We start from the raw sequence: 17,496 nt of genomic DNA on the forward strand, positions 1-17,496 counted from the left end.
AAATGTAGATCAGGAATTATAAGAAGGAATGAAGGAAGGAAGAGAGGGAGGGAGGAAGGGAGGGAGGGAGGGGGAGGGGAGAAAAAGAGAGGGAGAGAGACAGAGCGAGAGAGACAGGGAGAGAGGGAAAGAAAGAAGGGAAGGGGGAAGGTGGGAGGGAGTGAAGGAAGGAAGAAAAAGGGAAGAAGGAAAGAAAAGGGAGGAAGGAATTAAGGGAGGGAGGGAGGGAAAAGAGAGAGAAAGAAAAAGAAGAGAGAGAGAAAACTCAGGATGCTGATGAAAATAATCAAAGTCCTGAGAGTTTAAAATGATTTATTTTTTTCAAAACATACTGTGTATTAGCCATTATGTGGAGGTGGGGATGTTGTTTTTTGCAGACAATGTTTGCAAAGAACTATTACACAACTTCCAAAGTGCAGGCAGCCTAATGCAGACACAATAAATTCTTGCTATTTCACTAGAGGGAAGTATCTTTACCACCACTGAAAACATTAGGGAAGATGCCATGGGGTTCCAGTCCCATGATTCTGAAGGATAACATTTTAGGGTTCTGAACAAAATTTTTCCAAACATGACCCCAAGATTTTTCTGGAAAACCTTTGAACAATCAAATGCAAATTAGAGGTATTAGAAAATGATTGTGCAGATGGTCCCTGACTTATTATAGTTCAACTTAGGAGTTTTTGACTTTGCAGTGGTACACAAGCGATATGCATTTGGTAGAAACTGTATTTTGAATTTTGATCTTTTCCTGGGTTGGTGATATGTGATTCAATACTTTTATGTGAGATACTCAACACCTTATTATAAAATAAGCTTTGTGTTAGGTAGTTTTGCCCAACTGTAGGCTAGGGTAAGCGTTCTGAGCATGTTGAAGGTAGGCTGGGCTAAGCCCTGATGTTTGATAGGTCAGGCATATTGAGTGCATTTTTGACTTAATTATATTTTCAGTTCATGATGAGTTCATTAGGAGGTGATAGTAAGTCAAAGAGTATCTATACCCTGGACCCATTTTCAAAAACAATGGATTAATTCTGGGCATCACTGATTGAAATAAATCAGCTGAGATTACAGAAAGGACGTTTGCGAGCAATCAGGGAATGGACCACCAGGGATCTGGACAAACTCCATTTGCGTTTTGACAGGGCTGATTGATAAGGGAACACCAGGCCGTAGCTGAAAGCATGGGCAGGCTGATCCAATCCTGGAGGTCACACACACCCTGGTGGGGATGCTAATGGATGAGAGGGACGAATCCACATTTGAAGAGCTTTTGAAAGGCTGGAACCAAGAAGAGAACAGTTTAATAGGGATAACTGTGAAGTCTTCTACAGAAGTTGTAAAAAATCCATTTGCAACACCTATAATGAGCACTGGGCTCTCTCTATGTGCTAGAAGATCAAGAATTACCTGCATCTTGCTCGGCCCCATTTAATAAAGAAATAAAAAAAATCACAGGCCTTTCAAAGAAGAGAGTCCCAAGTAGGGAATTACCTAGAAATCATCCCGTAGGAGGAGTGGTTGAGAAAATTAGAGAATGTAACCCAGAAACGAGAAAGCTGAGGCCAAGCAAGGGAAATGCAGCTACGTGGAAATATCTGAACGGCTTCAGGTTGAACTTACATCAGGGAATTTCTACACAAGAAAAGAAAGATGTTTCTCACAATTAAATGTGTCCTCAGGAAATCTTTGTGTAGCTTCACTGTGGATCAGGGACAAGACTGTGCCCAAAGGGGCTAAGAGAAAGACAACCTGAAAACAGGTAGGCCCGGTATAAGCTGGGAAGAGCTGTGTCAGATGCAAGGCAGAGGTCCAGGGAAGCCAGGGGGACCAAAGCTTCAACCCTGCCTACTGGGCCTGGGAGGGTGCACAGGGCAAGTTGCATCTGCATGGGCTGGTGGGGACTATAGCGGGCTCTGCACCAGCAAGTCTCGGGCTCTCTGCAGAAAGTGGCAAGTTCAGGAAACTCAGAGAGAGGTTGGAGGTCACAAGGGAGAGGCAGCAGAGCCATTAAGACAGCTTGAACCAGCACAGAAGGCGGTTCTCTGTGCTGATGAGGGCTGTTGCAGAGAGGTCCCTTTGAAGGTTTCAAAGCACAGGTGTGACACGGTAAGATGGATTCCAGGTCTTCACCCTTCCCATAGTGTGGGTTTTAGTGCTGGGCACACCAGCAATAAGGATACTGACTGTAAGTGAGGTTAGGACTGAGAAGAGGAAAAACAAAGGTCCCCTGCGGACATGCTGGGTGGGAGAGCCCTGCAGACCTGAACGGCAGGAGAGTACTGGGAGGAAGGGAAGTGCCCTTGGCGTGCAGCAGGAGCACCGACCCCCGCTCTGGAGTGGTAATGGCCCCAGCTCTGGGTCCATGCAGACAGAGAATACGTGCACGTGTGCGTAAGACATTGTGGAAGGGACTCCAACCTGCATTAGGAGGCCGATCTGAAAGGTTGTTATTGCTCTTAAGATTCTGTGATTCTGGGACTTTAAAATTTTTTCTTGGCTTGTCTCAGACTCTCTTCTTACCCCTCAACAAACGTGGGTCCCAGATGAGATTTTGCCATCTTCTTTTTGCACTCCTGCTATGGGAGTATGAAAAACACCCAGACCCTCATCTCAATCCCAGCATCTTTCCCAGACTTGATTCCAAATTTGCCTCTGGACAGCCTCACCTAATGTCCGCCAACTTTGAAGCTAGACAAGTCTCTCCTCAAATTGTTGCTTTCAGGTTGTTGCAGACCATTCCTGTCGCTCACGTTACTATATCCAGCTCTGCATCTCCCAAATCTTGCCCTTTTTCTGGACCCCCTGCAACTCCTCCTCACCCCCCTATACACCTGGTAGGACTCTGATTCTTACAGGTTTCCTCTATCTTGACGTTATGTTACCCACTCAACCCCTGCTCTCTTCTCCAATGCTCACAGCCTTTCACTTAGACTAAGGACTAAGCAGCTTTCAATGAGTCCCAGGCCCCGCCTCCCCATTCAGAGCATTCTGGATTGCCCGGTGGATGCTAGTTCACAGCACCCACACCCATCCACCACTCACCCCCTTTTTCCTCTCTCCCCTTCAACCAGATAGAAGCTTTCAAGTCAGTAATACTACGTCACATCTCCTCAGCTCCTTAATGTCTAGGCTAGCCCCATGCACCAGGCCTCCACCCTGGCAGCGCCTCTCCCGTCAAACTGGCCTACTCATTACTTTCTGAATGGGCTCATAATTCCAATGCATGTGAATTCTCTGCATGGAGCACACTGCCCATTCATGTCAAAGCGCCCCACGTCCCACATCAGCATCCTTATTGCTGGTGTGCCCAACACTGATATCCACACTGCAGGAAGGGTGAAGACCTGGAATCCATCTTACTGTGTCACACTTGTGCTTTGAAACCTTCAAAGGGACCTCTCTGCAGTAGCCCTCATCAGCACAGAGAATCACCTTCCGTGCTGCTCCTTTAACGTGGGTCAGTGTTAGGTTTAGGGAAGGATTGATCCAAACAGCTTTGGGCATCTAGACCTGTGGAAGAGCTTAGAACTCCTGGAGGATGCCTGCACGTGGCAGCTGAGGGAGGTCTGCTTTCGGCATGGCAGTCATTGCAGGGAGCTCTGTTCTCCCTGCTGGACTCTGCAATGCCTGAGTACATTGCCATGAACAGCTCATAGGAGAGAGCTGTGATGACTGACCGGGAATAGAAAAGGCGAAATTATTGTGGTGGGCAGAGTGAGGAAAGCAGTTGGTTCTGAAGACAATTGCATCTGAGAATTCTTCCAAGTGTGAACTGAAGTGGGATGTTTACTCCTTGAATTTGTTTCCCCCTTTTTAGAGTATTGTACCAGCCACTGCTTGGTAGTTACATGTGGCTGATTAATTCCAAGCTTCTGGCATCATACGTGTGTGTGTGTGTGTGTGTGTGTGTGTGTGTACACACATGAAGTATACATAAGCACATATATAGATAGATATACTTTGTTAAGTGTTACATCATTCAGGGAAAGAGGAAATTCATTATTTTTACTGTGTCTTTGGAGATAAATATAAAGACATGAACTGGGAAATCCAGTGCTATTTTGCTTTCTTTTCTTGGCTGTGTGGGTGGAGTAGATAGGCCATGTTTCGTTTTCTAAACTGAACCCATCTGTGCACAAAACCAGGCCCCATCTTGGGGTTACCATTGGGACTGGCCAACTTAAGGAACTCAGCTTGGCTTATGGCAGGGACAGCCTCTACGTGGTCATTCTGTGACTGTCCACGTCTTTCAGAAATAGCATGCTGCCCCCCATGCCGAAACTGACTATATTTAAATGTCAGCCCCCAAAGGCGTGAGATGGCAATGTTCCCACACACATATTCTTTCGCTGCAAAGTTGGTTGCACAGTCAGCTGAGTCCATTTCCGGAAAGTTCTGTTCATTGAACAGTATACTTAGCATCAAGACTTTTTAGAGAGCAGTGAAATAAAAACAAAAAGAAGGTTTTTCTGCTCTAAGTAAGGAAACATTCATTTTTGCCAGGACAAAATGTGTTAAAAGAATAAATTATATTTTAAGGGAAATGTGAATTTCAAAATAACACCACCAAAAAAAGGGATTTTATTTTTCTACACTTTTAGTCAGGATTCCTTCTGTCAGGAATGGTAACCAGGTCTTGGTAAACAATGTCCTCAGAGAAAAAAATAAGTTTTTGTTTTTTTTTTAATTTCTGAATTTGAAATAAACACCTACATTTCCAGAAACATTGATATTTTATTTATACAATTCTTTGGTCAACCCGAGAAACTCAGAGCTCCATAATAGTGCCACTTACTTCTGATATTTTGATAACAAAAAGCATGGGTTTGTACAACATAAATGATACACTCTCAAAATGTTGATTTTCTGGCTACTGAAAATAAAATTGGATTTCCTAGAAGTGACTATAGGTTGGAATTAAACATTTAATAGGTGTCTGAGAATGTTATGATCATAGGATAGTTATAATGATCTTTTTGTAATTAAAATATATTTTTAAAGTCCCACTTAGAAGGAATAGGACACCATAAAACTCTAGGTCATTAGTAGTGATCTGCATGTATGGTCATTTAAAAATGACTGTCCTCATCTGCATAAATGCCTAAGTGAATGTTAATGAGTTATTTACCATGTACTAATACTAACTTTCTTTCCCCAGATGCAAAGAGTTTAGCTGAAATGCTCATGAGGTAAGAACAAGACCCAGCACCCCAGATATCATGTTTGAAAGAACAATTTCCAACTTGCCTTGATTTCTTTTTTTTTTTTAATAATGGCAGTCTGAAATTGATAATATTGATAATATCTTTTCTTTTTAGAAAAGAATGTAATTTTCTATACATTCCAAAATATCTATGTAACACCTAGCTGGAGATGTAGATGAAAATGATGGATATGTAAACATGCCACAGGTAGTTGTCTTGTTGGCTGGGCACAACCAACATTAGCCTGGGAACAGAGGCACATAAAAAGGAAGTAGCTTTCGTTTTGCCTTCAGCTAAATTGACTACTCATGAGGTCAAGCCTTCTTTCTAACAGAGTACTCCAACTTAAAAGAAAAGCACAAAAGGAATGTGCTGTGTTCCAAGCTCTTTGAAGGCTCTGGGTCTCCATCAGTGCCCTCTACCAGAGTAGCCATCAGCTCCTCTTACCACTGTCTATTCGGGCCCTGGACGTCACAGCCTTCGTAGTTCATTCTCGTGTTACGAGTAGCCGGTGCGGTAGTTGCCCCACTGATAACTGTGGAGGGGAGGAATAAAGACTGGTTACTGACTAAGAGAACATTCACGACTGTGGAAGACAGAAATGCATCCTTCACAGCTGTCCTTTCACACGTCCACAGGCCTGTGATAGACAAAGCTGTGACAAGTGTGTTGCTTCCATGTCCCCAAACTCTATTTTCCACCCAGACCCCCTCTTCAAATGTTCAGTTTTCTTATGCTGTCCAACCTTTTTACTCTGTAAAAACGGGAACTCTCTGACATGAAGTATTTATACATATGGATTAATTGCCTGATGTGTTACCTCACCCTGATATTTGCATTTTAGGCCTTTCATACTGCAATGGTTAAATGAAAAGTGAAAAAGGAAAATCAGAGCCTAGGAAATAAGTAAGAAAAATGTCAAGGACTCCGATGGTGAACTCAGCATTGCCAGTTTAGGATGATTTACGTGGGAGAGAAAGAGGGTGGGTCTGGTACCTCTTCCCTCTCCCATCACCAACACAGTTGGCTGTGACTTCCTCCTCCATCTATACATATAAAATTAGTACCTTTTTGTTATTTAAAAACTTCCCATGTCCCATATCACCAGTATCTTTAAAGACCAAAGGCAGAAGTAGAATGTCATTGGCACACAGATTCTATCCTACAGACATTTTGTTTGGCCATACTGTATTTTAAAACAATGTGAATCATAAATAAAACAATATGAAGGATAAATATTTTTTTTGAGACAGAGTTTTGTTCTTGTCACCCAGGTTGGAGTGCAATGGTGCAATCTCAGCTCACTGCAACCTCTGCCTCCTGGGTTCTAGCGATTCTTTTGCCTCAGCCTCCTACGAGCTGGGATTACAGGTGCCCGCCACCATGCCCAGCTAATTTTTATATTTTTAATAGAAACAGGGTTTCAGCATGTTGACCAGGCTAGTGTCAAACTCCTGGCCTCAGGTGATTCACCCACCTCTGTCTTCCAAAGTGCTGGGATTACAGGCATGAGTCACCGTGGAAGGATAACTCTAAAATACGTTTGGTGTGAGTGATCTGATGAATGTTGGTGCCATCTGCCAAGATTAGGAAGATAGAGGCAGGGTATGAACTTTTGATTTTTTTGGAAGGTAAGTTGGGAGGAGGTGCTGATGGGAATGAAAAGACCTGTTTGGGTCATGTTGAATTTGGGATTATTTTTAGGCATCCAGAGAAAGTGTCAAGTGGACAACTGGTAGCAGAAATCTGGAGCTCAGAGGAAAAGCAAAGATGCAAATGGCCTGTGCAGTACCTCCTTCCTAAGGAGAACGTACTCACACATTCGTGAGAAGATTGCAGAAATTGCACGAGATGGCTTCAGTCCGTGCTCTTTGTTTGTGTGAGCTTTGTGGGTCACAGGGAACACATCCAGACACACACACACTTGTGTTGAATGGATCTGATAGAACATATGGAAAACAAGTCAGAATCACTTGTAATCACTGATCTACCTAATAAAAGAAACTGTCGAAGGTAGACTTTAAAAATAGGAATTAGTTGATGACATTTAAAATGAGGAGATTTCACATAAAATTTGACTTTCTGATTTTTCTTGAAAATGCCCTGGCCATACCAGGCCCCGCTGAGGTGATAATGGTGCTGGAGGAAAGCACAGCATCCCTTTAGAATGGCGCAACTTTTGCTCACCACAGCAGCACCAACAGGTGGCCTGCTCCACCAGTCTGTACACTGAGCAGGGCTCCTGCAGCCCCCTCCTCTTAACTGTGCTCTGCACCACCTTGCCTGGCCCCCTCCCTATCTCCTTGCAAACTGGAAATCATACTTTTCCCAGAGGCTGTGACGCTGAGGGCTGCACATGTGAAACTGACATGTTCAACATTTGTTCGATTAGAATGATTTGCTTTTCACTTCTCCTGACAGTCTAGGGTGTATTCCTACCCCTTCTCACTAGCCTCTGAGCGAGATATTAGCAACCATCCTTTATGAACAGGGCAGTTGCTGTGGTTGCAAGACCACCTGTTGAGAAGAGGAGGAATTAATTATGTTCTTCTCATTGCCAGTTGCCAGCATGAATTAGGAACAGTAAAACCAGTAATCACAACCACTGATGATATAGTGGTTTTCCTTCAAAGGGTCAAAGTGATTGAAAAGGAAGAGAATTTTCAGGCTCCTCAAATAGGTGGATTTGTATGGGATTAATTTAGAATGAAAAGCAAAGCTTTTAACCATGAAAGTTTGGTTCAATCTAAGTTTCGCAGGTGAATGGGCCAAGCAAAGATCTTGTTACCTAACTGGTCAACTTAGGATCAACCATATTTGGATGTGGCCCAGGAGGTCCAGAACAATCATGTCCTTTGGCAGAGAGAAGGATACTGAATAGCTGCACCTGGTCTGTACTGCTGATTTCTCTGGAAATCGGAGGAGCTGGCAGCCTGGTACAGTGAGAATCAGAGAGAATATGAACCACGAGTCTATATTCTAGGCCTCTTGTGGCCATAGGCAGTTTTCCTATGCATAGATCTTAGCAGGTCATTTTATGACTTTATGACTTGATTTCCTTACCTAAAAAAACAGAATAAAATAAAATAAATTCAACATTGTTTCTAGCTTTATCACTCCATGTTCTGTGTTCTAGGTGGATGTAACATTTATTTTTCAACCATTTTCTACCAAGAAGTATCTGCATATTTCAGGGAGATTATCTGAAGGCCAGGCCTGGAAGGCAGATTAGACAGCTGAACCTACCTACTCAGCCTGGGTTCCCAGGGATCCCTGGCATGGCAGCATCACTCATCACTAGGCTTCATGTTCCTTGATATGCACCCGTTTCACCTGCTCACATCACCCTGGGGAAGAGAGACTGCATCTCTCACACCCAGATAGAAAGATTGTACTTTTATATGTTTATGCAAGAATATTTTTGTGAAAAAACAAAACAAAACAAAAACAGCCTTCTAAGAGATGCTTGCTCTAAAGAGCTAACCTGTACACTGTAGAGAGCTAACATATATAATGTTTAAGGTCCAGGAATCAATATAAGTGAGTGAGTTGGGTGTAAGCAGAAAAAGGTTCCAATGGAATGGTCAAATTAGTTTGGCTTTTTTGATGTCCATATTTTTGTGCACATAATAAAATAATCTCTACCTTAATGTGATAATGAGCTATGCTCCTAACAGCCACATAGTCATTGTACATTTAAAGAATGTCATATTTGGGAGGATGACAGGCTGTTAAGACTTTGAAGGGTGGCAGTGACTGCAAATAATTGATTGGCTAAGCTGGGATATTCTCTGCTCTGTGAACCCCACTCTGCTCTCCTCTTCTCCTCATTTTAATCAGACAGATGGCAAATAAATGGATGGTTGAAGATGATAGCTCAATAATAACTAATATATTTAGCATGATCCTGTGCCATACAAAAAAAGATGTGATTTTTGCATCCACAGTGAAAACATTTGGACTCTTTTCCCAGGTTGCAAATGAAGTTTGTTCAAATCATTTTAAGGTTTGCTGCCATTCTAATGACCAATCATTATCATTTTTGAGGCTCACAGAACAGAGTCATAAATATAAATATCACAATAGATTGTCAAAATGACTGCAAATATTAAGTAATAAAATAACTTAGTTGGAATCCAGTAACTCTTAGAATGAGAAGGATATTACTGCCTCAAAACAAAGTCTTGGGGGACATCTCATTCAGCTCACATTGTGTCCCCAAAATAAATCAATGTGAAGATTTACTTAACAGCTATTTATTGCACACCTACTTTGGTCATATACTGTTCTAAGTTCTAGGAAGACACAGGAAACAGAACAGATGAAGGAAAACCCGGTGGTGCATATTTTCCAGTGAAAGAGGCAGAAAATGGATAAGATAAATCCATTAAGTATATGCTAGAGTGTCATGAGTGCCAAGGAGACAAAATTAAACAGAGAATGAGGAGAGGACCCATGAGGCATCGCCATCGCAGGGCCAGCCTGGCTCTTCTGGAAAGATAGCATCTGAGTCCAGCCTTGCAAGAAGGGAGGGAGGCAGCCATGCAGATTTTTGGGTTAGCAGGGAAAGTGTGTTCTAAACAAAGGTAACAGCCAAGTGCGAAGAGAAAGAAGAACCGTGAGTCGGGTCAGGCGCAGCGGCTCACACCTGTAATTCCAGCACTTTGGGAGGCTGAGGGGCTGATTGTCTTGAGGCCAGAAGTTAGAGCAAGAAGTAATTGCAGTGAGCCGTGATTGCACCATTGTACTCCAGCCTGGGTGACAGAGCAAGACCCTGTCTCTAAAAAAAAAACACACAATAACAACAGAACAATTAGCTGCTGAATCTCCAGTCTTGTTGGGCCATTTTCTTATAGTCTTCCGAGGAGGAAGAATTTACCTCCAGCCTTTGTTGTCCTGGTTCGCAGGGTTTAGTCCTGTTCTAAATCTTGGTGCCAGCCAGTGGTGGTGGTTCACAGCCGTTATTTAGCCTGCTTCCTGTGTCAGTCTGATAGCAGACCCCTTATTGTTGTTTAAGTATAGCCTGCGCTTGGTGTTCATCGCTATTTAATAGAGCAGCCGCTGACTGCCTCATAACTATTCATGATGAGCAGAAGGAACTAGCTCACACTTCTATTTTTGGTGCAAGGACAAGCTCAAGTCCCTAGTGAGGTTTCTAACCAGATCTTTTGGATATTCACAGAGGAGTAGTTCCCCATATGCTTTTGTGGAAATAAAGCTTATCAAAGCATGGAATAAATGCAGCCCCTAAGTAACCAAGATGCTCTTCATTTTATAAGATTATTTGAATTTTTACATTCCTCTTTTTAAAAAAACAAACAAACAAACATTAAGACATGAGAAGTTAGCTAAGTAAGTAATTTGAAAGAACACAGAGACCATGTGAAAAATCAGGACAAAACGTTTGGATTTGGGCTCTGCGTAATTAGCATGATGCAGATACGTAACCCAGTTCCTCATCCACAGGGCAAGAAATCTGGTTCAAGATCACGTCCTAAGTAGCAGTGTTGCATCTTTCAGAAGCTGTCTTTTTCATGTGGTGATTTGTTTTTACTCAAATGAGGCATATGCATGGATCTCATCAGGCAAACATCTAAGGAGGGACTTGAGTGAACTTTGCTTTGGGATTATGAAGGTTCTGTCCACCACTGGGTTCAAGAGTGGATGGGTCCTCATTGACAAGAAGGATCTGTGGAGGCAGAGCCCTGGGACTGGGAGTTAATGGCTCGGATAAAAGGGGAGGTATTTAAAATGTGGCATGAGTACCCCTCTTTTGGTGTCCATTAAAAGTTACACAGAGGCACACCATCATTGAGTATACTAGGCTCCAAAAGTCTTTCTCAAAACCAGTGTTAACAACAATTGAACTGGATTGATGAATGCCATAGATTATGCCATTGATTGGATTATCCAAGTGACCTCTGCTGCTTACAGGATGCTTTAGTAAATGCTATTTGAACATCTAGTAAAATGATTATTCTGTAAAGTCTGAACAACCACCCTTCTAATGTGGATTGCTAATTAAGGCCTTTATCGACTTCTTTAGATTTTTGTACAACGTGGAGTTTTTTTTTAACTGCAGTCTGTAACGGAACACAATTCTACCATGCAGTTTTACTACTTATTTTCATTTACTTTTAGAGAACAGCTCATTCTAAAAGTAATTTTCTGGTACACAAATTTTGAGATAAAATGATTGTAGTAACTACTTTTTTTCTATTCTAACATGTATTATCAGTTAGGAAAACTAATGTCAGAGAAGCTAACAAGGCTTGTGATTTGCTTCTAGAACAAAAATAAAATGACAACAGATATAAATACAAATGTGTTAGTAAAACCCTCCTCCAACAAACAGCTGCAGCATGTGCTTTTTCCTTCACCACCTTTGGAGTATCTGGTGCTTTCTTCCTCACCATCACTGGAATATCTCACATCTGAAAAATGAAAATGCTGTCGTGTTTTAATTTTTTTATTTGTTTCATTTAGCATTTACACAAGAAATGAGAACTTTCTAAAGATTCTATTGATACATGTAGAGCCAATCTCTATTGACAATTTGTATTTTTCCAAACTCCCCAGTCAGATTAAATTTAATATTAACAAATAGCATTTGAATGAAGGACACAATTTTATAGTATGTACTTTTCCTGCTCCCCTTCTCACAAGGCATTTGTATATTTAGACAATAAACTAAGTTGGTATACAGGTGCATGTTGGTAGAATGTTAATACTGAACTGGATTTGTTAATGCATTCCCTCATTTTATTCCCAGTAAGAATACCCGGACTTCAGATACCTTAAGCAAGCAACAGCAGACCCTGCGAATGCATATTGACATACCCAGGGCTCAACTTTTGATTGAAGAGAGAGACACGATGGAGACCATTGGTAAGGTGCCCTATTTGCCACTTTACACAAAGTGGCTGCCACAGCCATGCCTTCTCAATTGAAACCCCAGGGTGTGGGAAATATTAGACAGGAGAATGTCTTGAATGCTACGTGAGTACAAAAGTTAGAAGGCAGAGAATTTCTATTGTGAAGAAGAATAAGTACCAGCAAATGTGCAGAAAATTTGACATACCACCCTATGCGCCAATATGCCAGTCATTTCCAGGACAGAAGTCCCCCAGCTCTGAACCATTTGGGATCTTCCCAGGGGAGGCTACTGATGCCACTCCAAGGAATAAACATCTGTAATTGAATATACATCAACCCAGAGGCCTGCACTCTAAAGCCCCAGGTTGAAAATCCACTCTGTTCTCCCCTCATCAACTCTGATACGGCAAGCCTTCATTAAAGAAAATGTTAAACTACTGAACACTTAAACAAACGCATGTCTTTGTACAAAGTATCATCCCCACACCAGCATCCCAGAAACATCCTGCAGCTGTTTGCCCAGCAGCACTTTGGAAATACCAGGTCACTAGTTTTAGGGTTTCAGAACAGCCACCTGGAGGTTCTCTGGTTTTTTTCACCCAGAACCCAGGTGTCTTCGCTCTTTCCAGCTTCTTCCCAGCAAAATTCCAGTACCCCACACTGCCTGCCTCACTTACTCTATTGATTCCAGAGTCAAAGGCCTTCTATTTCCTTTCCAATAATAATGAGAAGAATAGCTAACACATATTGAGAGTTCTGTAAACGTCACATACTTTTTATAAGTATTTCATGTGCATTATTTAATTCAACCAACATATGAAACAAGTCTTGCTTTTGTAACCAAGATGTAGAGAGGTCTGTGTACCTTTCCAAGGTCACCAAGATAGGAGCAGAACCAGGTTCCCCAGCTGGCCACACTCACCACTATGCTATCTGTCTGCAGTGACAGGCAGCAGGCCACCTGCTTCCACTCCAACAGTCTGCTTCCAGGAAACCCTCAACCAGAAGTTACCCAAGCTTTTGAGTGCCCATGGAAACACTCTGGAGCAGGCTCCGAGGCTGCCTCTTTTCAAACCTGGCTATGTTTGTTTTGGAAGGTGTTTGCTGGCCTGGCTCCCAGGGCAACCCTTTCTTGTGGTCTGGATAAAACTACCTGACTCACAGCACACAGCCCAGCTGCCTCCTGCTGGGGAGGCAGTGGTTAGAGGCCAGGTGGGCAGAACACCTCCTCCATCACCCCTCCCTCTTCTGCTGCCCCACCTGCCACTGGAGACATCTTGACCTAATAGTTCCCAAATTCTAAGGCCTGGGCTCTCCTGGCTGGAATCACATTTGGTCCAGACATAGCAGCACTTAAAGAAAGACTGGTCAAGTCCAAAGTTTCTCTTGATCAGCTAATTTCAGTTAAACACTTCAGTTAAACCATGTATATAAGGAGGCACCACCTCACCTAAAGTACACAAGATTTTACCAGCTTGCTTATATCAGGATAAGGGATGAGCTACTGTGTTTTCCTTTTGATTATCTTTTTTTTTTTTTTTGAAAGGGATGGTATCCCTGGAATCTCCTTTGTTTAACCAGTAGATTAGATGTTAAGACTAAAATTTCCTTTGAAAAAATTTCAAAAATCAGAATGTAATTCCTTTGACCATGTAATTTTATAAGCCCTTTATATGCATTATTTAATTTAAACTTTCCGGCCGACATAGGACAAGGTTCTTTTATAACTGAGATGTAGAGAGGTTGCCTAGCTTGTGGAGGTCACAGTGATTGTGTAGCACGGTTACAATATTTGCTAAATGCGCATCACTAGACTTAATCATCCTACAAGAGGCTATGAAAACAGATAGCTAGGCAGATGCCGTGAGTGGCCTGTGGCCTGCCAGGAGCTGGTCACTGGGGGCTTAACCCCAGAGAAAGCCTGCCAGTCATTTCCGTATGTAATAATGACTCTTAGCTAGAGATCCATCCCAGTCCACGCAGGATTATCTATCAGCAAGAGCCCTTGACCTCCTTGTCATGCCTGACAATTGGTCGATGGCATTTTCTAATTACTGGGGAAGTAGAACTGTGGCATTTCAAAACGCCCCGGGCTCTGACAAGATTCCAATATTACAGTGACACTAATTTCTATCTAGAATGAATGGTTAACCTCATGATCAGTCAGGCACCCAAAATTTTCCATGAAAAGTGTGTAACCTAGCCCCACAGATCATCTGCTGTACTCTAAAAGGGCCTGCGTGCTAGAAACGGTGACACATCCCTTCATTAATGAAAAACATGTCGACACGGAGCCTCTGGTGCTGGGTCCAGATGTAGGAAACTCTCTCTGTAGAAGAGCCGTCCTCTTTGAGGAGTCAAGTGATCACCACGGGGCCAGACCTCCAAGCCAAGCCCTGGCACCTGCTGTGGTGCCAGCCTCACCGCACCACACGCTGGGATACTCATGGGCATCTTGGCAGCCTTTCCTCTATTTCTCTGCCAAGAAATTTTATTCTAACTTCAAGAGGCTTTCCTTTCCTGCCAGAGCCTGAGTAATTGGATTTGGTAAGGTTCATTCTGTTCAGAGCCTTTTTTGGGCACAGAAGTCAAGCGGTGTTGTTTACAACTTTCACGTCCCTGTTGCAGTATCAGGGCAGGCTGCGGTGTAGTCTCTGCTGCCTGATAAACTCCTAGCAACAGCATCGTGGGCTGCAGCCTTTTAACATTTATGAAAAATCATATATCCTAGCCAAAGTCTCCCTTGGAGTAAAAATGCTCTTTAAAAAGTGTGGAAAGTATCACAAGGTAGTAACGAGAATCCTGGACCACCATATAATGACCAGCTCAAACAGCTGCTCCTGCTGCAAGCCCTGAAATGCCCAGAACCCATCCAAACCCAGGGTCCTGCCTCACTCACCTTCAAGTGTCTATGTTAGCAGGGCTTGGAAATTCTGACAAGTGAATCATTCAGGAGAAGTCAATTAATGGATGTTCTAGAGTGATTAAAGCTTACAGGAGGTGGAAACAAAAGTAGCATACCTTGAGTCCTTTAAAGTAGAGGAATCGGTAAGCTCTGAAGACTGGCATGTTTTCTTCTCTTTTATTTCCCCTCCAAACATTTGCCAAGCTCAGAACAAGAGCAAACCTCAGCAGAGAACTGCAGTGGCGATTTTCTAGTCCTGCAAACAGAGCTTCCCAGCGACCAAAGGGACCCATCTTCACTGGCAGCCTCATCACTGGTGAGGGGGCTGGCACTGCAGATGACATCTCAAAGGAACTTTTGACAAACACATAAATCCAGAGCTCAAATCAATGTTAGCTGAATGAGAAACCAGGCCCAAAGAGAAAGGAGAGCTCCTTCTCTGCATGGTCACCGTTCTTACCTCATTGCTCCCAAAGCCAACCCCCAGGAAGAAGCTTCTATTCCTAGCACTCTAGAGTAATGCTAATTCAATGTTTGAATTTGCAATCATTTCTGTCACTTTAGATAAGGCTATTATTGTAGTTGTCATTAACAATAACGCGAGTGCCTTGGGAGAGAAAGGCCAGGGCATGGTTGGAAGGGAGATAAATGTGTTTGGCTTTCTGTGTTCCTGCCATCCTGTAGATGATCGCTCCACGGTTCTGTTGACGGATGCTGACTTTGGAGAGGCAGCTAAGCAGAAGTCCCTGACGGTCACTCACACGGTCCATTACCAATCGGTGTCTCAGGCCACTGGGCCCTTAGTGGATGTTTCAGACGCTCGGCCGGGAACGAGTGAGTGGTCAACAACACTTAAAATGTGTGGGTGCTCACAACGCCGAAAACATAGTCACGCCCTTTCCCTTTCAGATGAAAATGGGGGATGGGGGCTTTCAGACCTAGGCCTGAGAAACAAATAGGTATAATGACATCTTTAATTTGGGATGCTGAGTTGTTATTGATGAATCTTGGCTATTATGATGTCAGTTGAAGCCAGTTACTGTTAATATTGGTTTACTATAAAAAGTGCTAGAAATTTCAGGTACATGTATTTGTTAATCTAGGCAACACAGAAGGAGGTAAGGTAATCCACTTTGGTGTGTATCTGCTGTATACCGGTATTGGGATAGAAAGATGATGTCACGTGCTTTATCTTTGCAACAGTCCTATAAAACACCTATCGTGAAGCAGGTATCATAGCCTCCATTCTGCAGATAAGAAAACTGAAGCCTCAGATAAATTATGCAAACAGCATAAAGTTGCACACATAAGTAGTAAAACCAAGATTCAGCAATAGACCTGTTTTCAAAGCTTACGCTTTTCCCCCGAACACTGTTTGATAAAAATTATAGTTAATGTGAAGATTATGTTGGATTTTGTAATTAATATTTGCATCCATAACATATGGAAATTAATTGCTGCAATGATGGTGAATCCCCCAATATATATCTAGAGCTTATTAATTAGATACTCATTTCTTCATAATTGGAATAATTCCTAAATCTCTTTAAAGACTGAGAAATTGATGTCCTGATTATTATCATTTTGAAAGCTTTGATGTCTAGCTTTCAAATCTCTAATCAATTTCTTTGCAAAAATTTACATTCTTACAGTACTGTGTTATCATTAGAAAAATAAATATTATAATGTTAAAAGCTATTCTTCATAAATCCCAGCTTGGGAAGCATTTGCAAAATGCGGTGAACTTTACGAAGTAAACCTGTTGCCTATGAAATAACCTTGTAATATACAGAAAATGGTTTCAGCAGGCATTGACATTCCTTTAAAAAAATGTTTTCAAGGACATTCTAAAGAATTCTTTTACCTTTTCCTTTTGTCTAATCTTCTTCCCCCCCGCCCTTCTTCTTTGATGACATTAGTACCTTCTGAAGACATTAGTACCTTCTGAACGGGATGTGAGTGTGAATAAGCTTTGCCAAAGGGTGTGTGCCAGAGCCTTGCTCTTAAAAAATGATTCAGGGGCTTCGTCTTCTCCACTGTGAACTGCTTGGTGTGGCTTCCTGCTACTTCAAGACACTACTCCAATGGGTTTCTCAGCCATTTTTTGCTGCTAAATCAGAAAAAGTTTATAGACATTGAAAGGAGTAGATTTTTAGAGCAATGCAGCCTTGGCTTCAGCACTCTGTTGGAAAGGGTAGCAAAAGAGCAGGGAAAAGAGACAACAGAGCAGGTGCCCTGGGTCGCGTTCTCCACGTTTTCCATGCATCTGAATCACCTGGGGCCTATTTGAAAATATCAATTCCAGGGCTCCACCCAGAGATTCTGGCCTAGAAATCTGCATGGTGACAAACACCCTGGGTGATTCTAATGCTGGCTGTTTGGACTCCACATTAAGAAACACTGCCCCAAGGGTTAGAAATGTGTCCTGTATGTAATGCAGCAGCGCAGGACCCCTCCAGCACATCAGTTCTTCCTGCCAGGTAAAAAGCAACATGCATTTCTACTTCC

At 42.5% G+C, this 17,496-nt stretch overlaps 1 protein-coding gene across 2 annotated transcripts in view; it reads left to right on the forward strand.

Annotated features, from left to right (window-relative positions):
• Positions 1–17,496, forward strand: part of DSCAM (DS cell adhesion molecule) — a 746,447-nt gene that overhangs the window by 703,757 nt on the left and 25,194 nt on the right. For both annotated transcript variants that reach the window (XM_074389246.1, XM_074389247.1), the window contains exons 28-30: positions 5,162–5,192; positions 11,980–12,095; positions 15,673–15,822. In XM_074389246.1, the coding sequence (XP_074245347.1) occupies positions 5,162–5,192; positions 11,980–12,095; positions 15,673–15,822 (297 nt within the window). The remainder of the gene's footprint in view (positions 1–5,161; positions 5,193–11,979; positions 12,096–15,672; positions 15,823–17,496) is intronic.

Source organism: Saimiri boliviensis, chromosome 18, assembly GCF_048565385.1.
Source record: "Saimiri boliviensis isolate mSaiBol1 chromosome 18, mSaiBol1.pri, whole genome shotgun sequence".
Lineage (NCBI taxonomy): Eukaryota > Metazoa > Chordata > Mammalia > Primates > Cebidae > Saimiri > Saimiri boliviensis.